General features: G+C 35.0%; 1 protein-coding gene across 1 annotated transcript in view; it reads right to left on the bottom strand.

The window, feature by feature from the left end:
- Positions 1-1,187: 1,187 nt before the first annotated feature.
- Positions 1,188-26,961, bottom strand: part of LOC140160203 (uncharacterized) — a 115,466-nt gene continuing 89,692 nt past the window's right edge. The window contains 6 exon segments of the mRNA XM_072183481.1: positions 1,188-10,223; positions 10,771-10,845; positions 18,143-18,251; positions 20,543-20,610; positions 21,436-21,551; positions 25,418-25,504. Of these exon segments, the coding sequence (XP_072039582.1) occupies positions 10,140-10,223; positions 10,771-10,845; positions 18,143-18,251; positions 20,543-20,610; positions 21,436-21,551; positions 25,418-25,504 (539 nt within the window). The 3' untranslated portion in view covers positions 1,188-10,139.

Below are 26,961 nucleotides of genomic sequence, written 5' to 3' on the forward strand. Positions count from 1 at the left end.
ACAATTTAAAGGTAGGTGGAATACACGTTCGAACACAATCACACACAAGAAGAATAGTTAAGAAATGAATGTCTTGGTTCAAAGAAGTGCTGTACCGGGCTTACCCTTTATAGAATGCATTTTCGGGAAAACCTCACTTTTTCTCCAACGAATATTGTTGAGCTCAATGTAAACAGTTCATTTTATGAGCCTTGGATTTAAAAATAACCTCCCATTTCATGATTGATAGTATTATAAGCATTATAATGATACAATCAGTCACTGTTACTCTGCAGTGTCTTAACTATTCTCATAGCTCATAGTTGGTGTCCAAATACAATACTTCATAACACATAAAAGACACAGGACCAGAGCTTTGTTAACAATTTAGACACTACCATACAGTATGATTCTACCAAACTAATGCTACATTATTTTTCACAGCACTTCTTTTCACCAAGGTCTACGTAAGTGATCGATATACAAGTGTTCGTGGAAAGTACTCGCCTTTCTCTCAGCACACAGTAAGATAAACTTGGCTAATTCATTTACAGTCCACACTCCTGTGGAGAATTTTGGTAATATTTTCTACAGGGGGAGTATGCATTTCAAGTGGAATTAGTACATTAACAAACTCTTATTTGAAACTCGTCCTCCCTCTGTGGAAGATTCAGGTTGAATATTTCTCAGAGGGTGTATGTAATTCAAATGGAGCTGCCTAATGCATTCATAAATTCATATTCCCGATGTGGAAGATACACAGTGGTAGTGTGGATTTTAAATGGAATAGCCCAATAAAGATATTGAACCTAGAAGACAGAACCCAATTCATATGTGGAATAAATATAATCAGATAAATTAATTGGGGTACATTGATATATAGATAGATTGATGGTGCTTAAGTACAGACTCATCATTCTCATGCGTCAGTCGAAGTACTTGCATTGTCCCATTACATGATGTTAAATGACCTTATTACATATTTCAGTATAATTCTATCCTTACAAAGTATTAGTACAACATTACAAACCGGTCATTTTTGACCTGTTTTGCACGACTGAACACACTGAATTAGGAGAACAATCTAATTTTACACCATACAAACAATAGCTTGTATGGTTTAAACACAAATTGTATAAATACCTTGTAAATGTTTCAATTTTTCACTTGATTTTCAACCACTTCTTGTAACAAAGTTTGTGTTTGGTCCTTATTATCACATGTATCAGAAACCAGCTCTGATTTTGGACTATTACCTAGATATTTTATCGAAGGTAATCCAAAGTTTTACTACATACAGTTATGTTTACGTTTCTAATACATCCTTCACTTGTGACTACATGCACCTGTAATATGGACTCATATTGGGCTATTCCATTTGATAAACACTCCCCTTGAGAAAAACTTTGGACAGCCAACTAAATTCAACAGTTTTAGCCATTTCAGATCAAACAATTTTCATCCCCCCAAAAGCAGAATGGTACAGATGATTTTGTAATTCGAACAAAGTTCCATAAAAAGGGGCCAGATTGTGTAACATTCAATCGGATTTCAACATTTGTAGAGTTTTCAACTGGATTTTAATATAAGCATGCACAACATTCTACTGGGATTGACCATATTGTTCAACTGGAATTCAGTTAGCAATGTCATCTTCAACAGGGAGTGTGGATGGAACAACCCATTGTGAGACTCTGAACTTGGCAACACACACTTTGAAATGTATATACCCAAGTTCATTGTATACAAGTAACTGGAGTCCAATTTTGAAGTGCTGAGTAAGAATTATTGGACTTTTTAAAAGATACATTTCCCGTTAAAGTCTTTGTGTGCTCAACATAATACACTTCTCAAGTTGAGCTTTAACCCAATCTGGCCGGACTGTATGAGCACAGTTAGCCGAGTTACTTATTGTGATACAAGTATTGTATACTGTACATATGTATGTTTATTGTACCCCTATACACTTCAAATTTACTCACAAATGTACCTGTTTTGTATTCTTACTCAAAGTTGCAGTTGAGTCAAATAACTCTTTGCATTAACTCCTAATTGCCTCCATAACTCACTCTGACAAATCTCTACAAAAGCACATCCCCCTCTGCATAGAAAAAAACAACTCAATTCATCACAAAAGAAATTCGTTAAATACCACTGAAAATAGCGTCGTCATTATGATACACATCTTGAAATACCACCTAAAAATAATATTGCTCATAACAAAATAAGGGTACTATATTTATAATAACATTTTATCTGTACATGTGTTTACTATTTTAAGCATGCAGCAAACAACAGCTTACTAAAGTTTTGATGGAGTTAAAATAAAAATTTCAGATATTTTTTTTAAATTGCCAAAAACATATGGAAGCAAAAACAACCTCAAGGTGCAGTAAACTTGCCGATAAAAGTGAGAAAAATTATTTAGAAAGTATTCCTTCCAACAATTGCCGTAACACTACAGCATTCTTTCTAATTAGCAAAATAGGAAGAGGAACAAAGAAATGACCATTCTGATGTCCAAATAAAATATATGCACCATGTACAAGCTTCCGTTTGGATGCAGAAATGGGGTCAACCGATATCTAAAATATGAGATATCATCTTTATATATTAAAAAAGGGTTTTGGCAGACCCTACAAGCAAGCGCACGCACAACAATAATACTCAATTCCGTCAGTTTTTCTCTTGTTAAAAAATACCGACAAGACATTTGCAAGAAGTTTTATAAGCCCAGTAAAAATGTAAATATATATAATTATATATATTTATATCATCTGAATATCTCTCTTAGTGCTAAAACTGAAATCTATCGGCTAATCAGTTAGTCTAACTACTATGTAGAAAATAACAATACTATCTACTTCCTACACATTTGCCATATTTCATCTTAAATTCCATCCAAAAAATCAATCGCCTTCTATCAACCAATCATTCCTAAACAAAAATAGTTTTCTTCCACACAAAAAAGTCTTGTTTTACTCTATTTAGCCAACAATTAAAAATGTTCTCCAGGACTATGTCTTTTATTTCAAAAATTCTTTGTCCAAATGCAGAAACCATTCATATATATATTAAGGCAAATGTAGATCTAGATTGGCTATGTGATGACAGTGTTCCTCTGTGGTATACAATAAAATCAACTAAATACCATCAACTCCATTGCTTTTCAGTTGGGTAACAAACCACATAAAATATACATGAATCAAGTCCTACTGTACATGAAATTTGACTATAATGCTAGTGATCGTAGACTATATTTGGCGTCCAATAAATATTCATAAAAATTTGTCGTCAGGTTAACCCACCATCGCACAATCTCTCCTGCACACATAATTTTGTATACCAGCAATTAACATACTATTAAAATACATGTATGTTTTTATTGTCATGATTTACCATATTCCAAGAAGCACCTGGGAGACTTGAGACAGTTGGGAGTAATTGTAAGCTATCTGTGACTAGGGTAACTTCCTTAACCATTTATGACTATATACTAACGAACACTATCTAACATATACTATGGGTAGTTGTGAATGACATACAATATAAAGCCAACATACGACTAATATTCATTGAAAAGTTTTACAAATATCTCACCTTACATACAAGTTTGGATAAAAATGTTACCATGGTGATCGTTGTCATGACAGCCAAATGTTACCAGCTGCAGTGTATAAATAGGCTGTTTTTATGTTAGATACTAATAAAGCAGCTAGAATCCTTCTAGGATACACCAGTGGTTGATATAATACAACATTAGCGATACTGTCTACAACTTTCTAAGATCTACTTTTAATTTTCTTATTCAGAGAATAAATATCTACTGTGCACTACAGAGACGGAGACTACGGTTCGAATCTAAGATAGTATATTGAGTCCTTTGGTGAAAGCCGTGATGTTGTAACATGAAGTGAACTACGATAATATTACAAGACTCATTTGCAAAGACAATATAATATATTCTATAAATATAATGCTACCTGTTATGTCTGTCGCTCTCTCTCACATATTACAAGTCTACATTATGGTATTAAAACAGCTCAATCGTCGCACTGACAGTTTTTATAAAATTGTACATATCGTAGTAATGGAATTATAATAATGGAATGATTTGGAGGAAAAATACCATTTAGATTAAACATACAGATAAACCCACCAAGCAAGCAAAGAAATCGTCATAATTAATTTATTGTATAAATGTGGAGTACACATCAGTTTTATATTTGTACAGATTGCTTGTTCAGGGGAAAAAGAACTTTTTTGTAATTGTTGCAGATTTCTATTATTTCACATGAAATATCTTAGTTTATCATGATAACGTCGACGAATATGGTTAAACCGAGGTAAAACATTTAATGGAGTACTACTTTGCATCCACTACAGAATAGAGTTGTGTCAACAAATAGTGGGGCTTATACAAAAACCTCCTTAAACAGATGCATTGAAGTATTCACCTCTACACAATACAAAATGAGTCTTTGTGTATATCATGGCGTACTTACTACATGTATTTTCAACAAATTTGGTGTTTCTTTTTTATTTTGTACAAAAAGACAGGCACACATTTTGTTACTCGCCAAATCACCACATCCTCATCATAAAAATCGGCCAATTTGTTTTATTTACATTGTAGTCCATTGCATCGAAACAAGCACATTCCTTCGAGTAGTATATATACAAATGTGACATTTTGGGGGTAGGGGGTGTTGTGACAGAACTTGAGCTGATTTTGGAAATGCACTTAAATCAGGTTTACCACTTCAGAATCAAAAAGACTATAAAATAAATCTTACCAGATGCAAAAGTTGATGCTCAGTAGCATCGTATGTAAAACATTCAACACCGGGCACAATGACCCTTCCATTTTATGCACTGCTGATCCAGGATTGGGTTATGCCAGTTGAAATTCATACACCCCCTATGGAAGACATGACCTTAATTGCCTACACAGTGAGTGTGAGTGTAGATTTCAAATGGAGTCATCCATTCAGGTAACCCCATTTTAAATTCATACTACCTGTGTGGACGATCAAGGTCATGTCTTCCATTGGGGGTGTATGGATTTCAACTGGAATAGCCCATATGACAAATGCTTAATTACCAAGCACAGAGAGTACCTTATGTTATAGACTTGATTGCACCTATCCTGATTACAACAGCTTACACAAGTTCATCGTCGTTAGTATTCACTGCCTTTTTGAAAGATATGATAAACACAATGATCTCTCAGAACTCCATCATGAATGTTAATATTAACATAAGAAATTTTAGCCAGCAGAAATGATTTGGATCTTCAGAGAAACCAAAATACCAGTGATGAAGATTCATCTTGCATTGATTACGATAATTTGATTCTTAAGAAGAAAATAAAACGCCCATAAATGACTAGATTTTCAATTTATTTACCTGAATAAAGAACAAGCTCAATAAGTACTATTTTGATCTACACCAACAAAAGGTAATACCACGGCTGAATACCAATCAAGTGTTATCATTCTTGCTTTACATAATTGTGTATGCAGTCACTCCTAAATCTATCCCAACAAAATATACACATTTCCCATGATGGAAACAATATGGTAGTGATTGAATAATATGATATTTCACCATCTACTTGGTTCTGCAACTTCTGTGAAGTGGTGGTGCTGTATCTGTTTGTATGATGTACATATGATTGGCAACTTGGTCTTCTTGACCAATTGAAATTTCAAAACTTTTTTAAACATCAAGCCACTCAAGACGATGTACTGAACATAAAATTTGATAGTAATCATCAATTTCAGTTTGTTTACTTTTACTACAACTCCCACCAATCAAAACATAATGTGGTAACTTGAGCTTTGCCTAACTCACTAAGTCGAGCCACAATGCAATGAGCAAGGGACAGAGAGATGGGTATTCTGTGATGCAAGAACCAGATCTAAATGAACTATGACCTTTAATGGCCTCATTCCCAGTGGCATAGTTCAAAGACCATTGAAAAATCATTGCTCACAAGTTTACATCGAATTAATTGTGGAGTAAATGAGTTTTTTTGTACCCAACACCTTCAAAGGTAATTTTTTTGTGTGCACAAACATATTGGGATTAAAGAAGTGTGTTTTAGATCCTTGTGATGTACCACCAAATTTGGATACAAACATGCTCATCTGTCATGCAGGAGGATACAGTTCTGTAAGTTTAACATCCAATGTTTGTGCATTCATAAAATGACTTTTTAAATGAGTTGGGTACAAAGTCTCATACTCCAAGGTCAATTGTTGAGCTATTTATTGTTAAACTGATGTTAATGAACTATGCCAATTAGAATTAGACCATTTTAACTCATAGTGTAATACTAAACTGATCAAGACCTAACAGTAAACTGCATACCCAATAATGGACCCACCAATATCTTATTCCAACATGTAGCACCTAGTGCCCCAGGCTCATAGTGCAATACTACACTGATCAAGACCTAACAGTAAACTGCATACCCAATTATGGCCCCACTGATACCTCATTTCACCATGTAACACATAGTGCCCTGGGTTCATAGTGCAATAATACACTGATCAAGACCTAACAGTAAACTGCATACCCAATTTTGGCCCCACCAATAATGTCATTCCAACATGCAGCACCTAGTGCCCCAGGCTCATAGTGCAACATTACGGATTACCTAATAAACTGCATACCCAATTGTAGCCCTACCAACATAACTTATTCCACCATGCAGCACCTACTGCCCCGGGCTCATCTACCAACATAACTCATTCCATCATGCAGTACCTAGTGCCCGAGCTAATCATTAGTGAAACATCGCACTAATCAAGACCTATCAGTAAATTGCACAACCAATTATGGCCCTACCAACACAACTCATTCCACCATGCAGCACTACTGTCCATATAATGCCGTAAATACTGATTTGTATCACTTCACAAACTGTAGTGTGCTTGATATTATTATGTTCTTTACGCTACACCTAGTTATTTGTAATCCCACGTCCCAATCAAGTTATTCTTTCTTTAAATATCGATTTCAATCACCTTCTTTTCAAGCCGATTCATACATACTCACAAAAAAAAAAAAAAAAAGCAATTATACTCTACTAATATAACAAATAGACTAAATCTACACATTACGTTATTCGTTGTCTTTCAGAAACCTCCATATAAGCACCGCGTGCTACAACGACTTATCGTCTGACGATGTTATATCCCGTAATAATAATACATAATTGTTTTTTTTAAATCCAATATTCGAGGAATAAATTACTGATAAAGAGTAACATATTATCATTAATATCATTATTTTTCTTCTATTTATATTTTTCACATATTTACATAATTTCAACTATACATATGTATTGAAATATTCTTGATTTTTTTGACTGCTGGCCATGATTGTTTTAGTGCGAGCACAATTTTTGCATGTGAGTTTAAAGTTAATGTTGTGCCTTGTATGTATGTGCAACATAAACGGCAAGTTATCAAAATCTGAGAAAAAGTTGAAAACCTTGACCCACACTGTTGACACCTCCAGTTCAACCAACAATGCAATGATGTATAATTCAATTGCACAACCTGTTGTTGTAATTAACTTTAATGATCGTTTCTCTTTTTTCAAAGTAGTGGTGCGCAATCTGTCGCTTATTGCATCACGGACTTTTGACTTCAGTAATCTCTCTCAGTGACATTTAGAATGATACATGTTTATTATTTGTTAATTGGAAAGCATCAATGCTCCATATGGCACCTTGTCCAAAGTGGCGAGTCTCAATGACCTGGTATCATTGAAACCTAAAATTTGAAATGTCTGTCAATATGAATAGCAAACCATTTTCATTTGAGCGAACAGAATCGAACTTACGTACGCGTACTGCTTCATTCTACACCACTATTTCTATTGGGCATTTTAAATATGGAACAACATTCAGGCATTTAAGAGTGGTCATTTGATGTCCATGTGATGTACAGTTAGTATACATGTGACGCACATGTGACGGCATATGTATTTGTCTACATAATTGTGCCCAGGGTTTCTCCTATTGAAAGGTTAATGATCTCTTTACATGTAAATCACATCATTTTAAGTGTCTCTTCTTGACTTATTCCTGTGGCAAATTCACATTGCACAGAAGCCACCCACAAAACATAACTTTGTGGGTTACAGTTCAACCTGAATACCATATCTGTGGTTTGAAAATGACCACTATATTTGACTCCTAAATGGACCCTTATTAGCATAGCATTAATGCATCTAACTTGCAATTATATCAGACTTGGAGAGAGAGCATAGGGTTACATATCTAATGGAAGTCCATACAGGCTGCACACCACAAAGATATAAAAGGTACCAACCAGGCCGCTAACTTGGACACTTCAATTAAGTTAAATGCTGAACTCGATCACCTGACTTAGCCTTCTTGACATTTAAATCTACATTGTGCACCGCTGAGCAAGCAAAAGAAATCAGCAATTAGAAGTGCTAAAACGAGCCATTTCATTTAAATCCAAACTACCTTTGTGGAAGATGTTAGAAATTCTTCCACAGGGAGAATAGAAATTCGAATGGAATGAACACATTTGGCAACTCCATTTGAATCTCATATGCTCTCTGAGAAAGATTCAACCTGAATCTTCCACAGAGGGAGACCGAGTTTCAAATAAAGTTGGTTAATGTGTTACTTCCATTTGAAATTCATACTCCCCGTATTAATAGAAGATATTTCCAAAATCTTCCACAGACGGAGTGTGGACTTTAAACATATTAGCCTAATCGAAGCATGCATATTTCCAAAAATTCAATTCCCAATCAGTCCCAATCCATAATCAGATAGTTGGCACCAAATTCAATCAAGAAAAAACAAATAAGGGTAAAAAAAGAATATTCTGATAGTTTTTATACTGGCTATGTAATCCCAGAGATTAATTAGCTCTGATCTTAATCACAACAAATCCGGTGAGGATTATCCGCAAGTGGGATAAATCCTCTTACGGCTGTTCATAAGAACAGGCTGCATCAATCGTTTGATCCTGAAACCTCAAGTTGCACTTGGGTTACCATGGCAACACCCATGTTTTACAAATTACAAGTTTGTAACAATTACTTTTTAAAAAGCCAATTTTCTCCTTCACCGAGCACACGTTTACACACACCAAATAAAATAATTGTGCAGTCGTAATATATAGCATCATAACAGGAATTCAAAATTTAATCGCTATTCAACAGCGACTAAAAGAGTTGTGTTTGCATCGATAACCAAATAGCATCATATTAGGAATTCAAAATTTAGTTGCTATTTAACAGCGACTAAAGTTGTGTTTGCATCGATAACCAAATAGCGTGTTTCCGTAAGTTAATTCATTGTGCACGTTTTCCTTGCAGAATTTAAACTCCAGCACCATGTGAAAAATTGCAAATTACATATTCTTTCGTTGATTAAACTGGGTAATGTAAATGCTTATAGTTATATATAATATGACGAATGGATAAATATATATACATACAGAAAGAGCCACATGTATCATACTGCTGGTCACATGTCACGCTGTGTCCCCATTGGGTTGATTCTTCTGCAGGTCAGGGTGATCCACAAGAAATTATACATGTATTTTATGGAACTTGGGTTGACACCCTATATGCTGCCAATTGTATAAAAACCCATATTGAAGTACATGGCTTATAAAACATGCCATATTTGGCAACAGCGCACCGATAAATTTGGTTTATACAATGGTTACAGTGGCACCTTCCTGCCTATAAATGCTGTTTTCTTGTTGCAAACGAAGTTAAGGCAGACCCCGTTACGGTCTGCACATTTGTATGAATACTGGGATAGTAGCACAATATAGGTAGCGGTCATCATATTTGCACTATGTTTATGTAGCAAAATCAATAAAATATCACCTCAATCTGGCTTCCACGCATTTGATCACCCTGTATTCACGCTCACATTGCTAAGCACACCGACGAATATCACACGTAAAATTTCAGGAAAGTCTCTTTGTTTATAAATACATTATATTGTTTAAAGCTTCCAAATTCGGCAACTTTGTTGGTCAGTTCCATTTTGTTTGTTTTTTGCAAAATATCCTCATCTCCAATGACAAAAGTCATTACAATCACTTTGCTGGCATAGCGAACCATTCAAGACATTTGACCTCTGACCTTTATACAGCAGCAATGGGAGCTTCTTTAGCTTTGAATTTGCTGAACAGATTTGAGACTCCACTTTTGAGTGCACCACCCCAGCCCTGAAAATAAAAGAGATACATTCTTATTATTGGAGATACATTACAACTAAGAACACGGTGTAGCTGATATTTCTTTGTAAATCACATACCTCAAGATCTAACTTTAAGCTTAATGAATTTCTTTTTTAGTACCACTCAAAATAATGATAAAGGAAACAACAAATCAAAGCAAGGGGATGGATGTATGCATCAAAACTGGCCTGTGTCAACACTGCCCATAACCAGGGATACATCTCCCCCATTACCTATTATTTGTGGGTTAACTTTAAGCATATATGTACCTATCTATTATTGAATGACAGAGATGATGGTAAGTGACTGATCAATGGGTATATCGGGTGGGGGTGGGTGGGAAATTCAAATTTTTATTGTACCAAATGTTTTGTTTGCCCCCACAAGTGTGCTCAAAAACAAATAGCATTTCCTCATTTGCTGAAATTTATATATTTAAGTTTTCATCATCCTGACAAATTCCTATTTTTCCTGAAAAACGTAATTGTCCCTACCCCACCCCATGTGACACATTCCTCCTGATTGGTTTCCTTACCTTGCCATTTGCATGATGATCTGACCGATAAGAATGGCCCTTGGGTTTTGCATCCAGGCACTTCTGGTATCTCAGCTAAAGAGAAAAAGAAGAAATAGAAACCATTACATACAACACACAACTACTTGAAGCAGCACTCATAGAATACATATTGTAGCGCAACTATTTGTGCTACATTTCCACATTTTCCAGTTTTCACACTACAGGCAGTTACCATGAAAATTCCAATGAGCAAATATATTCCATTTGTGTATGAAAAGATCTATGTAAGGAAGTTTAAAAATAAGTAAAATAGGTCAAATCAGCAATACGCATAAATATCATCACAAACATTTTCACTTTCACAGAACAGAACATCCTCCTCTCAATAACCAGATTTTCATGACATAAAAGCTTCACAGAAGTGGAAGTCATTAACATACAATATGTAAAGAAAGTATCTCCCTTTAATTTTCTTTAATCAGTTAGTTGCAGACAATTTAAACATCTCATGAGGGTTGTAGCTAATTTAGTACTCATGTTGTAGCCAATATTAAACATGGCTAGTCTTATCATCACAGATAACATCAATGTTTGGTGGAAAATGTAAAATAGCATGAATGGATTAACACATTTGAAGTAAGAAGTAAAAGAAGTAAAAAGAAACTAATAAAAGAAGCACAGATAAGGAGAAGAAACTATAAACCCCCTGAGCACTACCTGCCGACCTAACATTGCCTCTGATTGGTCAATTACATGATATTTTCACTTTAATCACCAATCAGAATTAAGCTTTGCAAATAATTCACCCCAATTTTTCTGTGTGGTGAAATTATTCTAACAATGTTGCTGATTGGTCCAATTGATAATGAAAACTTCTTTTTGGCCAATCAGCAGGTAGTTCTCATGGGTTTGGGTTTAAAGTCAAGAATCACAGATAAGGAGACATTCATTGTAATAATACATCAAGAAGGTAGAAGAATTAATGTCAGATCTGTGATGCAATCTTGCTAAATGAGTCGCTGGCCTAGCAAAATTTATTTCAATTTTTCAATTGATATTTTAGCCCATTCATCAATTTACAAAATGCTGATAATTCAATCAAAAATGGACTTGCTCTACCCAAAATAAAAATATTATCTCGCTACAGAAAACAAAAAATAAATTCTTTTGGTTGTATCTAAAAAACAATTATTTGTAACAAATGACTCAGTTTGCTAGATCGTATTGATTTCACTTTAGATATCAGTATAGAAACCCATCTCTTGTATCACAGATCTTCATAAGATATTTCAGCTGCTTTGGCCTCTCGCTAATCGATAAGAATAACATTACATTTTTTAATTAGAATTTTCTTTTCTTGTAAAAATGAATTGTCTGCAAATCTTCAAAATCTCAACAACTAATTAAAACTTCTACAAAATATTATCAATGTATTGTACAATGCTCCAGCAGGGTGATATACTCAATATTAAGTAACTATGGAATACTCTATACACCATAACACTAACTCTGCTACCTAATCCTAGCTCTAATCATAAAACACAGAGTAATACAGAGTTATGCCGTTTGTCAGTAAATTTTGACTGTCCTAATTAGCGCACCCTGGTGAATCAACGTTATATGTATAGCTATATGTAAAAACTGTCCTATTTTTCATGCGCAATGAAATAAAACACCACTTGAGTGAAAATTTGAATCTCAACAACACAATAAACTGATTGTTTCCCCATACCAACTCCTCAACTAGTATCCTATGCAATAGGATACACAATATGTAGTAATTTGAGCCAAAGGTAGATTACCTGATACCAATACTTGAATTCTATATCCATCTCTTACTAGGAATGATACACAATGACTATGCTATAAGGATGAGTCAATACAATTAAATAAATCAGAAAACTAGATCAGCTCATGTGTAATCCACATATATCTGCGCTGTATAAATGATTTTATAAGTATTGATATTAATTATTTTCCAATCCAATATATATATTGTCCTATTCTCAGCAAGCGGGACTAGCAGTCAGGGCCGTAGCAAGTGGGGCGGCTGGGGATGCCATGGCCACCCCACTTTTTGAGAAATTTGTTCTGTTTTTCTTTATATCTTCATTTCAATTTGGGCATATATTTGTATTTTGGCTGCTCCACATTTATGATGGCCACCCCACATTTTTCAACCTTGCTAAAGCCCTGCTAGCAGTAAAACTTAGTCACTCATTTGATGATATGCCCCCACTTGAATTGTGAACACTATGACATGTACACTGCCTACGGTAAATTAATTTATAGACCAATTAAATCAAAATGTTGACATCATCAGCTCAAATTGACCCTAATGAGACATAGACACATAGATGAGAACCAAGACTGAACGGGACATCCTCACCCATATCTATGGCAGTGACGACTATAAATTAATACCCAAACCGGCACTAAACCTATCAGAACCAAAAACAGCAGTATATAGTCATTCAAGACCCACTGGCACCACTTTGTGCCTGTACTAATATCCCCACCATTTAATATCAACTACCACTGCCCATCAATTAAGACCTATTGGCACCACTGTGGAGCCTCCACCAAAATCACATAAAAATCCATATATCCATATATACAAGTGAAATATCCACCAAGACTCTCTGGCACCATGGTACCCCTAGCTATCTATCCAAACTCCACTGGTATACAGGCTGGCTATGACTACTAATAGTCAGGTGACTACACGATTCATATTGCCTACACAACCAAATTCCTATCCACAGCTGACTGGAACAAAAACTGCAAATTGTCTGGGCAAAGACATCTGAAACTTGCATGAAACTACCAACTCTAGCCAACAACATCCAAAACAACACTCACAAGGAAAGGGACATACGAGGGGGTATCCAAAAGTTTTGACATCACCCAGAAGCGAAGGAGCTATATCGATGAAATTTTGTCAGTGTAATTACTGGTCCTTCTCTACATTATGGTCCAAAAATGGTTTCATAAGTATGTTTACTTTTTTTTTTACAGGTGGCGCTAGATGGGCAGTAGGCGCATAACCTGTAAAATGGTGAAAATTGAGGCACGCAGCGTGATTAAGTTCCTGCATTTGAAGGGTTAGGCCTACAATGCTCAGAAAATCTATGATGAAATGAAAGCTATCTACGGTGATGAATGATGATTGCTCATCATATGGCACTGTTGCTTTTTGTAAAAGCAATTTCCAAACTGGCCACATGTCCCTCACAGATGAGCCAAGAAGTGGGCGTCCATCACTTTGGGATGATGCCACAGTGAAGAAATTCAAGAAAGTGGAGGATCTTATCATGAAAAGGTTATGCGCCTACTGCCCATAGCGCCACCTGTAAAGAAAGTAAACATACTTATGAGACTATTTTTGTGAGTGTAATTACTAGTCCTTATGTACATTATGGTCCAAAAATGGTCTCATAAGTATGTTTACTTTCTTTACAGGTGGCACAAGATGTAGGCGCATAACCTTTTCATGATAAGATCCTCCACTTTCTTGAATTTCTTCACTGTGGCCGCATCATCCGAAAGTGATGGACGTCCACTTCTTGGCTCATCGGTGAGGGACATGTGGCCAGTTTGGAAATTCCTTTTACAAAAAGCAACAGTGCCATATGATGAGCAATCATCACCGTAGATAGCTTTCATTTCATCATAGATTTTCTGAGCATTGTAGGCCTAACCCTTCAAATGCAGGAACTTAATCACGCTGCGTGCCTCAATTTTCACCATTTTACAGGTTATGCTCCTACTGCCCATCTAGCGCCACCTGTAAAAAAAAGTAAACATACTTATGAGACCATTTTTTTTCCATAATGTAGAGAAGGACCAGTAATTGCACTGACAAAATTTCATCGATATAGCTCCTTCGCTTCTTGGTGATGTCAAAAACTTTTGGATACCCCCTCGTAACTACAGTTCTACACAACCAAAATAATCCTCTATGCCTGACTGGTATCCAGTAGGCCAGTATCCAATCCATGTATTATCATAAATCTACACAACCAACTTCATCTGTGTCAATCACTGGTACCAAGCCAGCACTTTAATGATAGTTGAACCAGACATTACAACCTCCAGCTGTAGCCAGCGAAAATTATCAAATTGATTCCTATAATAATAAAAATCTACATGATGACACTAAAGGTCGTTCTCATTTGATACCACTTGTACAAGCATCATTATCAGTCTTAGCTAGTGGCGACATCATCAATATATTAGCTGTTTACAATCTATAACGCATCACCATGTGAGAATAGGAAAATGTTATCGGTACAAGACCTATAGCTGCCTCAAGTTAACTGGTTCATTCTTCAGACACAAATACTTTCTATGGACACACTCCAAAGTACTGAAATTCAAACTACGTCATAAGCAGAAATGTCAAGATTCTCAACAAGACTCGCAATGCATAATGCAATATGAGAAGATTGTCATTTGGATTATCACATTGGAGACAAAATGCTTTTATCAACTTCAAGGCAGAAATGCTGAATTTGTATCAAACAATTATTGACATCTTTATAAGTATGAGTGTTACAAAATGCTTGTCATAAGTCTTGAGGTGACACACTGCAATAAAGCTTGGTATAGGAGGTATTTGTGGTTTGCATATAGGTGCCTACTGTTCAACTAAATGTAGCACTTATTGCACATTATTAGCACGGTCATTTTACATGCAGATTGCAAACAAGCAAGCACTAAAATGCCATTCCTAGCTTTAGTTTAGAGACATGGAAAAATCCAAACTTGTCCAGCATCAATTGACCTTTTCGGTAAATCCCATAAGCTTTTGCGAGTACACCTGAGCTGTCATCATTTGACGTCACGCCGAACTACACCGATGCACACATTGTTTAGCAAACATTGTTACTGTGCATTGCAAGTCGGCGTGATGTCAAATGACGACATCTCAGATGTACTCGCAAAGGCTTATGGGATTTACCAAAAAGGTCAATAGCCAGTAGTATCCAGCCTGAGTCAATCTAAGCTGACGCGTAGATGTAACGCTCCATACTCAGACTACGCGCTCGCGCTCACACTTTGGACATGGAGATCAGTGGGAGCTGAGCCAGTTCTAAGCAATTCCATGAGCCACAGCAGACGATAGCAAATAACCTGACCTAATGAGTTGTGGGAAATGTGCTAATAGTATTCATCATTTTAAGGTTGAAATGAACAGAAAGCAGCTATGGGTTGATACAGCTTTCTTGCCAATCACAATACACTCTCATAGGCTGTCTGTCCAGGTGTAGTCTAGTCACTACACCAACATAAAAACACAGCTGTGATTCACACACTACAAGATAACTGTCTCCACTAACCGGCATTTACGCTCAAGATTTTCATCATTAATTGAGCTTGCCTCTAAATAATACACATTTGACTTGTTTTCTACGCCTATTTAAGCAGCAGATGATCAAATGACTGATTTTGGGTGTGATGAAGAAAACACTAGGGTATACTTGGAATAGGTTAATTCTTATAACCTATATTACACATTATGCAGACCCACTCCCACTTATTAGATTTGAAACACATTAAGCACAGTAAGCTTGTTTTGATCACTTGATGTGAGTTTCCAACATGGCAACTTGAACTCATGTTACTGATTATCATTCAAATTACGTTGCTGAGGGAAAATGTGATTTTTAAAGATGAAATTCAGTTCAATTTGATAAATGATGTAATAAGTCTCTTTAATTTAAATGATTTATTTGAGTATTCATGACACGTTAATGACACTTGAAATAAGGCTAGACATGTGAAAAGGAAAGCAATCTACATGCTACAGGTAACAGGAACTGACACCTCACACTCTGCCTGCAAAAAATGGTTCAACTTCAAATGTACCTACAATTTATTGGTACTATTTTCCCTTTATATCAGCAGTTCATGCATTCTGAACCCCCTCCCTTTAGGTTGCTTACTTTTCAGCTTTTTAAAGGGCAACCATTATATTTGTCATCAAAAAGAAGGAAAATAACACTAAAGAAAGCTTAACTCCATGCTAGAAACACATGAAGGATTAAAAAATATACATTTATGGCAATTTATTTTTTATCCTTTACACCCACATCCCCATGGGAGGTTGCCTAATCAATTACAATTATAACCCCACATCCATCATTTTCTTGCAACTGCAGTAATAACAGATAAGAGACATCGCTTTAAAACGTCCCTAGAATGTCACAAAAAATGTATTATTTATGTGATTGATAGAGGCACTTGATCATGTTGTCCTGGTTTTCATTTTAGCACATCTTGTCTCGTCGTCGGCAGGTTATGTACGGAACTCCTTAATAATTCACCAGCGGATGTCGCTTGGCTGGTATGTGAAGCACATCATGTGCTGAATAATAACTAGGCTATATCCATAAGTGGCATTTATGCTACAATTAATTATGATGTAGAAATCACATAAATCTAAAATCTAACGGTCACTTTCAACTATGACAAATGGTTGATTGAAGTGGTCATGAAAAGGGATATTTTGAAATTACATTACCCCCTGGACACTACTGGTCATCTAATAGCATTTCTGATTGGTTGATAACTTGAAATGCTCATTTCAATTGCCAATTATGAACAGAATAACCATACCGGGTTGTGCCGCTAATGTGGGCCACATTATCTGCCACCTTGTATATGAAGGACCACTTAATCAAGGTCAAATTTTGTTTATAGATGGTTAATTTTTTCAAAATGTTCTCAAATTGTTGGACAAATTGTCAAATTTTGCCTCATTGAATCAAAATATACTGACATTACTTGTTTCCTACCTAGCAATGCTAGAGTAGCATGTTAAGTTTATTTATACACATTGGGTGGGAAGATGCAACCAAGATGAAAAACCTTCCCCTAAGCAGTTAGGATTGAACCCACCCCTGTCATTATGTCCCAGCACCATCACATTTTCAAAGGTTAGAGTCAATGAAAAGGTTGAAGATGGAAGGAAGGCAAAGAAGTTATCTTACACTTCCCAAAATGCATTTCTCCCATTTCAATTTTTTGTACTGATTTGCTATCCAGTGCAACGTGGGCCGATAGCGACGAAATGTCCCTCAATGAACAGAGCACATCCAGATCTTGCAAAATATGTTTATTTCTTATCTACCGACCCATGTTTAGCCAGTCTAATTCTCAAAATGAAAATAAAGGGAACCTCAAAAAAGTAATGGGAGTGTCATATGATGAAATGAGGTGATGTCCTATCATGTTGCAAAGTATCCTGGAAAGGGTAAGATATCTTTTGTGGAAAGAAGACAACAAGAAAGAAGTATTCAAGCTAAACAAAAGGTACATCGAATGAGATAACATAAGTTCAATACAATCTTTTTTTTTACACATAGCTCATGTTGTGGTTACCTACCTTGCATGCAGCTTCTATAGCCTTGGCCAACCCCCCAGCAGAATGCTCACAACAAAACACATGACTCTGAAATTTATTCTTCCCTATGCACATGATGTATCCAAATTGCCTGCAAATGAAAAACAAATGGGAAAGAAAAGAGAGTGTCAATATATTATATGTACTACCAGTAAGTCATGCAGTACAAGACAAAACTAGAAAATCGGTAAAAAAAGTGTGTAAATGTATGGTACTTGTGTGGCATAAAAGATAATGTTATTCAGTACAATGTTAAGTTACAATGACAAATGAAGGAAAAATCATATTTCATAGATATATATATATGATGCATACATTTAAAGCTAAGCCTGCTAAATTAAGTCCTTGCATATCACATGCACACTATGTAACATCGTACCAAAAAATATTGTACTGCATGAGTCCAATTTATTCCAAAAAACAAGCTTGACAAACCACAGAAATCATCATTTACCAACATATTTTGCTATGAACCTGTATTTTCTATATTGTCTGTTTGTCTATTTTTTGTTGCCTCTGGATGAATTTTCTCCCTCAATGCTATATCATTACCATGATAGCCACCAAAAAAAAAAAACCTGACTTTTTCATAACGTCATCTTCAACTTATATCAAATTAAAATCTGTCCAATTTGCCTTACCACAAAGCCTAAACACCATAAAGGTGTAGACAGATTAGCGATTTTAACCCAATCTCATCACACTAGAGACCTACATTTAATGTCATTTTTTGTACTACCACCCCCACCTGCCTCCACATATCTATGGCATGTGTGACTCATATACCCCCATTATTACATTACTCCCAAAAAATCTGGCTCTAATTGACGGGATTAGTCCTAAATTTCTAAATCCCAATCGCTATCCTTGTAACAATGTATCTAAGATTTCAGCATGTGCTGGCTTGTTACAAATGCAGGACAGAGTTGCTAGAAGTTTTGCAGACAAGGTGCATTTTAAGCAAGGCATGTGTCACACAGCACATGCTTAAACCTTCAATTTAGGATATTTTTACCTACTTACAAAAAAAATCATATTAAAGCAGGTTTTAAAAGCAGGCAGTATTTATTGAATAATTACATTTCCACTATTTGGCAGTCAACAAATCAGAATATACCATTACCAAATTATAACCAAATCATCATAAATCTTTTAAAACCTTTCCAACAAAATTCATATTCACAAAATACTTTAATCCATAAAAGCATTGATATTAAGCCAGTTGGGACTTCAGATAACACTGTCCCTGATCAGTTGCTGATGCATTCTCAATTACATGGTACGCAGACATGGCAGGAATTCAAAAGGAGCCCAATTGGGCTTGTTTGGCACTACCTGGCAATCCATTGAACAAGGTATCTATTCACCTGCTAATATGAATGTGTTGAGTGCTGCATAGATTATATGATTTAGGAATAGTTAACCCAATCATTGAATCCTGACAGACCACTCTGCCGTGTTTTGTATTTGATTTGAAACACCAAATTTTGTGTGTGACAAATCCGTAAGTAGTTTAAAAAACACCTACTCTTTTACCTACCCAGCATTGCACTGATCCTACATAGGAATACATATGAATTGAATTCAAAGATATTTAGGCAAATAGAGTATGATAAGTGGAAATCAATGAAATAATTCCTACTAAAGTAGCTTTTAATTTCAAACTCAAATTTCAAATAATCGTCCATCTTAATTATCTAATATTTATGATTGTCTTAAATACGTCAACATTAATGAGAGCATAAAATGGAATATTACATATTGACTCATTATGCTCAGACATTCTGGTGGGGATTATGACAAAATCAGGCTAAATTATGCAGACAATTGTAATGAACAAAATAATACCAAACATTAATGAATGAATCACTGGAATTTCATGTCTAATCATAAAATCCAGGCCAAATGAATGAAATAATGTTGCTAAAACAGAGCTTGATTATGCTGATGAAAAGTGACTCTTGGGAAAGGGATGACAGTAAAAATTGAAAACTATAATAAGAATGGTAATCTCTGCATTTCATACTTCATAATTGGAATGCTTTTGTGTAATTTAGGGGTTGTAAGTACTTATCTACAGATATTTTGTAAGAAATATAGAGAGAACAATTTAGAAAAAACAGACTGAAGACATATAGAGGAGAGATATGAAAATGAGAGAGAGAGAAAGAGAGAGACAAAAACAGTCACAGACGAGGAAGACAGACAACACTGAAATAGACACAGAATATAATAATAATGAGACACAGAGAGCCAGGGAGAGACAGACAGACACCCTGACATACATACAGACAGACAAACAAACAAAAAGGAACAATGAAAGAGACACAGAGATTTGGAAATGAAGCCAGTGATTACTGGAATTGATTAGCATCTGCTTACCTTATATCAGGTCCAATACCTAAGAAGGACAAGAATCGTATCCTATTCTCAGCTATCACCTCTTTGGTCTAAAATAAACAAACAAATATAACAAAGATACCATTAATGTTGTACACAAGATTGGAATACATCTTTTAACACATGACAATATAATAAAGATGTAATTCTAGACCTTAATTGGCAAGACAGCAGATGTTTAATAATTATACAAAATTGCGTCAATTAACTGTTAATCTATATCAAACGGAAATGAATATTGCTAACATTTGACGTAATGACGTGCACATTAAGCGTCTTTCAATTAAGGATTGTTGCAACATACTTTAATGAAAACACATTCTTTAATAAGTTTCACTCTGATAACTACAATATTAATGTATCGTATGCTATAAACATCAGATGGCAATGAAATCAAAGGGGTGTTACCTGATTGCTAGACTTGTCCTTGACGTTTTAGTTTTCCCGTAAGTAAATAGAAAAGTGGAAGTAGGCAAAAAGTTTTTTTTGGTATTTTATCAATGCAGAATAAATAGGTTGGCATTTTTGAGAAAAGTTGAAACAAAAAAGTTCCTTCGAAAATGTGTTTGTTCATAAGAACTATTGAACATCATTTTTTGTTCAATTTCTTTGCAGGAAAAATCATATTTGAGATAATACTTTGATGTTAAGTAGAATTTTATCAGCTTTATTTTGAGACATTGCTTGTCAAAAGATGATATAATTACTTTTTATGTTTTTATTTTCATGCATGATTTCAGCAGTTTTGTTGATGTGACATGTCATATTTTACTAACTTGTGGTGTTAGTGCACTCATACATATCAAACTTTTTCATATGGTACAAATGGGATCATTATGAATAAAGCGAAGATGACACAGGCATGTAAGCGTTACCTTGATATTTGTGACTGTGACCGTTGACACTGCTACTTCAATCCTTGCTGGTATCCAGTTCTCCTCTGGTATCGTCTCAAATGCCTTGTTAATAGCCATGTTCAGTGTTTCCATACCTATAATGGTACAGAGATCAAGGAGTGAATTTACCATCTGCTTAGGACAAGCTTGATATGGCCAAAAATAAGTACAAGTTACAGCCTTTTTATGAGAAACATGGAAATTTAGGCGTAACATTACTTGGCAATTGTAAGTGGTAAGAAAAAAATCTTCATATTTGTGAAATTTGTTAAAGCTACAAATAAATATTCGACCTAATTTGTTGTATGTTTGAATTATATATAATCTTTATATTCTTTATACATTGCATGTCTGCTACTGCCTCCCTGTACCTCTTCTCATAACAGACATTACTGTTTTCTTTGTAAGCATACATTACACTGACTCTCCTTGATCTTTAAAGCAAATACTAGAAATAAAGTTTTAAACAAATACCGAAATTGACTGTTTGGAATATGACATTTTAAATTTTGAAATAAACATTAAAAATGCATCTGCATAATGCATAAATGTGTGTGAAATTGTCTAGTGTTGGTATCATGCTTTAAGAGGTCTTTGTTGATAAATAAATGGTCATGCTAAGATTTCTTGAGCCTATATATTTATATTCAGAACATTGATAAAATGCTATGCTACATTTATATCTATGTCTCTCTCATACATTTTATAGCCATGAAAGAAGTCATGGTACATTGCAAACCTGAATCAGTTAAGTATGCTAACATGCTTCAAATATTCCACATATATGACGTAAACTGCACTTATTGAATACATGTCTGCTTTGAGATTTTGGAGGATCATTTCCATGTGTCTGCCTTGAATTTCAAGATTTGAGCATCAGCATTTGATTTTATGTTTGTCATGTTGTTTTGTTAACTAAATCAACATCAGAGAAGGGTCCATAGTTTTTCCTTGACTGCAGTACAACCTCAGTTCAAGCTGCTTGAATTCAAAGTAAACCAAGAAATGCTTGGTATTGACTTAACTTTTGTGTATTCTCCAAATGTTGTGAAATCATATAAACAGAATTTCTCTGCTTTCAGGTTATTTGCCAAAATATTGCAGCGGAAAATATGCTACCCTAAGCAGTTATCTCTTGTCTGTTGTATTTTAAGAATGCACCTCCACATTTTTGCTGCTATTTCAAACATCAGGGTTGTAGCTAGGATATATTTAGTGCTGGGTGGCATTTAATGAAAATCTTGCATATTTGGCAATTTGTTTTCAAAATTGATCAAATTCTTGACAAATTCGACAAAATTGTGTCATTTTTGACTCTGAGTGGTAGGCTTCAATATTACAACTGCAGCTTAGTGGTGGGCTCCAAAACTGAGTAGTGGGCTCTGTTGACCACCTACTGCAGCTTCAACCCTGTCAAACATGCATGCTCTTTACTTCTAATAAACAAAATAAATATCTGAGTCATAATGCTATTAAATCACATATATCTTTCAGCCCTCCAAACAGTAACACCATGGTAGTTTTATAGCTCACATAAATATAGATATCACAAATGTACGATGGTCCATATTTGTATAATATAATCAGCATAAATGCTGCTACACATTTAAACGTTTTAGCCTATATACATGCTGTAAAATGCCCTAGTTCTTTTCTCCCATGTAGACACTATAAAACATTAAATATGCTCTTAATTGGCTTTTCTCTATGGAAATTGATGTTTAGACCAAGCACTGATCTATATATTTGTCTGTTGCCTTGTATGTTACATGACTGAGTAGGCGGTGATAAAAATGGATTAACTTTACACCTGAATATCCAAATAAACCCTTGACGATATAACCCAGCATGCAGTATTACAGGAGGGGTCAGTATCAACAGAAGCATTCTTATCATTATGACATTAAAAAAAAATATTTTCACACTATTATAAAAAATTCTTATTTTTTATGATTTGTTTATAATGTTTATAATGTGGTTGTGCTTTCAAACGTGTGCACAGGACATGAATACCTATCACAATGCAACCACCTGGAATGGTGCATGATGGGATAGATGGGAAAAGGGTCTTTTAAGTAGGTCATTTGTGTGATATGATTTACGCTTTGATGATGCAAATTCATTAAGCTACCTCTATGTTTTATTAATAAATGTCATCAATTGTAACGCTCCTGCTAGGATTACTCACACGATTTGATGCTGTGACAAGGTATACTTTTGAGGGACATTGGTTGGTCACAGTGTTATTATAAACAGTATCAGGACATATTTGCGAAATTTATTTTTTGTACTCTTCTGATTTTGAACTGCTTCAGTTGCAAATTTGCAATTTTAAGCTTCCTCAAATTGACCGATACAAAAAGGAATAAATATTTGGGAATAATTCCAAAATATCCCAAACAATACCCTAAATATAACTCGTAACCCTACGTAGCTACTTGAATTGCGACAAGAACAAAAATAAATGAATTGCCAAAATTCCACCTTTACAGTATTCCGTTTCACAGCACAATAATAGTTATACTTCATAACCATTATTGTAACAAACAGCAAGCAAACCGAGATAAGCATTGAAAGCATTTCACCTCAAGCTACTCCAAGTCTGATATTAGTATCGATAATAGAAAGAAAGAAAGCATATTGTATTGGCTTGTTTATATAACAATATCTTGGAGCAAATAGCTTTACAAATGTTATAGATTGTACCAATATCTTTAAGCAAAGTTTATCTGACTTTCCTAAATCATATGACCTCCTTTACAGGAGACCCCGCCATGAAAGTACTGGTATAAATGTGTCATATTTATCAGAAAAATTAGGTCAATATTTTGATATGCAAGATTATTTTTTCATTCATCTGTACTTCATCCATATTCTCTAGCCTATGGGATATGCATGACCCAAGTACTACTTCAAATTTTATTTTGCATGAACAGGAGATATAGAGAATAAAATCTGGGACACTAGATGCTGACAGGAATATGATCAGTATGTATTTGTACAAATGCATATATTCTTTTCATTTTTCCTTTTACTCTTTTAACCAGAATATGATTTGAATTTCAGTTTAATTAATGAGTTTGCTGCTGGCTGGAAGAGCACACAGGGATGAAAGCAAGTACTGAAACTGCTCCAATATTGCTTGAAAATGTGTATTTCCCTATACTCGAATGTATGTGTATTTCCCTGTACATTTGTACAGGAAAGATCCAAGCAAAATGCCTGAAACTGCTTCAATATTGCCTGAAAATGTGTATTTCAGTATACTTTAGAACAGGAAAAATCCCAGCAAATGCCTGAAATCAAGCAAATACCTGAACACTTACATCCCTTATTATAAATAAAATTTCATTTCAAAGTTTCATCTCAATTTCAGTAGTGACAATAGAACCAACAACAAACAATCCTTTATGATACTACCAATAATTGATGAATACTGAAAATATCTTTTGGATGGTAAGTGGACATTTTGAGAAGGCCCATCTGCAATAGCTGCCAGGTGTCATATCTTTAGATGTGTACAATATAGAATGCAGAAATTATCAAATGTCTATAGGGCAGCTATTGCAGATAGGATCTTGATGTTATAGTTCAATCTCAAGAAGTTCTGATGAATGATGTGTATGCTGTCAAGATTATACTAATTTCAGTGAATTCTCCGTATAGGTATATCAAATATAGCTCACAAAATGCTTGGACTCTTTTTTTTCTGGAAAATTCTTATTCTCTTTGCTGCACCCATGAAAAGAAGGTAAGGAAAAGAATGAAAAGTATTGTGTTTCAAATATCAAAATTCCAATTATAATGAATCAAATTTATGTTGTATTGTGACATCTTCCTTTGATATAAATATGATAATTCCTGAATGCTGATCTGTCTACAAGCCGAGCTATAACAGGTACTTGTGTCTTACAGTTCCCCAAAGTGTTTGAGAATGTAATGTTTGATAATTGATAATTACCTCCATGTTTGGGGACGTATGCGTTGCCTACATAATGTGCTCTGAAGACCGTAATGGGTTCTGCCTTGGGTGTAGGAAAATCAATAGCTGAAAAAACAACCAGATAAAACAGAGATATTTATTAGTTATCAATGTCACATATAAAATTATGAATTCCACCAGTAAATCAGTAGACTGAACTGAAATTGAAATTAATGCTAAATACAGGTGATCATAGTCAGTCCAGTCATGAATTAACTTAGCTTCATTTTATACCAGCAATCAACTTAGTTTCATTTTAGTAAGATGCAAATTGAATTATCCACCTTTCTTGAAATGTACTAAATATTATGTCTGATTGGTCAAAAAACTCAAGTGTTTCTAGATGGCAACACTTAGTGATTCTATATATTACCACTCTTGAGTGTTTCTAGATGATAAAACCACCTTAACCATAAAAACACCAAGTTTCCCTGACATACAGTTTAAGTCCATATGGTACATAAACAGCACATACATAAAATAATGGCTGATAATTTCAAAGAATCCAGCGGCAACTCATCAGTCCAATCCATTCTGCCTAATAACTCATCAAAATTGTCAAACATGGCATCATCACATTCCATACTCGCGTCACATCCTGCTCCACTTTATATAATATTCCCATCTCAGTACATGAAGCTAATGAATTGTCTGGTACATATGGTGCATAATAATAGCCCTGGTATAGTTAACTCTTTGACTAGTTTCCCCATCTCTGTTTGTTGATGGTCTGGCAGTATGACAGACAGACAGGTAACCCTTCAAAGCATACGTTACATGACTGAGACACTACGCAGTTCATATGTATAAAACCCCCGTTGGCGGCCATACTTGTCTGAAGCAACTGTATCCAGTTGCTGTGTTCGCTTTCCGTTTGTATGATCATTCAAACTTACACTACTGAGGCACTACGAATTGGCAAGTTCATGAATTGTGAGTTGTGAATTCATGAATTGTGAGTTAATTTGAAGCAAGTCAACATAAAAACCCATGTTGTCAAATCATTCATACCATACAACACACAAGATATTCACTACATGGAACAAGCACCCAAACAAATCAAACTTGGAATATATTTCTTTTCAACTCAATGCTTGACATTCACTTAATATACAAAATGTTCAGTGCATATGTCACTAGAGCTAATATCAAGAACTCCCAGACCTTTCTTTCAATGGGATGTGAAAATATTTTTCAAAGACATCTCATCACACAACTTGAGATATTTACGGGCTCGCAAACAAGGCTTTTGATAAAGGATTGATGGCGGATGTTGAAAACGATCCATTTTGCTGATCTCAAAAGCCATCTCCGCTCAGTATACCTTGTGGCCTCCATGTTTTGAAAAGATATTCAATTTATTTGGTTAGACTCACATATACCTACATGAATAAAGTGAATCTGTTATGTCTATATTTTCTTTCAAATCGCCTTCTTGCGTGATGCGTAATATTTCTTTAAAATTTACACAATGGATGCCATTAGCAATAAACCTGTCAATTCATAGTGCCGCAAATACAATC

The sequence above is a fragment of the Amphiura filiformis genome, chromosome 9 (genome assembly GCF_039555335.1).
Source record: "Amphiura filiformis chromosome 9, Afil_fr2py, whole genome shotgun sequence".
Taxonomy (NCBI): domain Eukaryota; kingdom Metazoa; phylum Echinodermata; class Ophiuroidea; order Amphilepidida; family Amphiuridae; genus Amphiura; species Amphiura filiformis.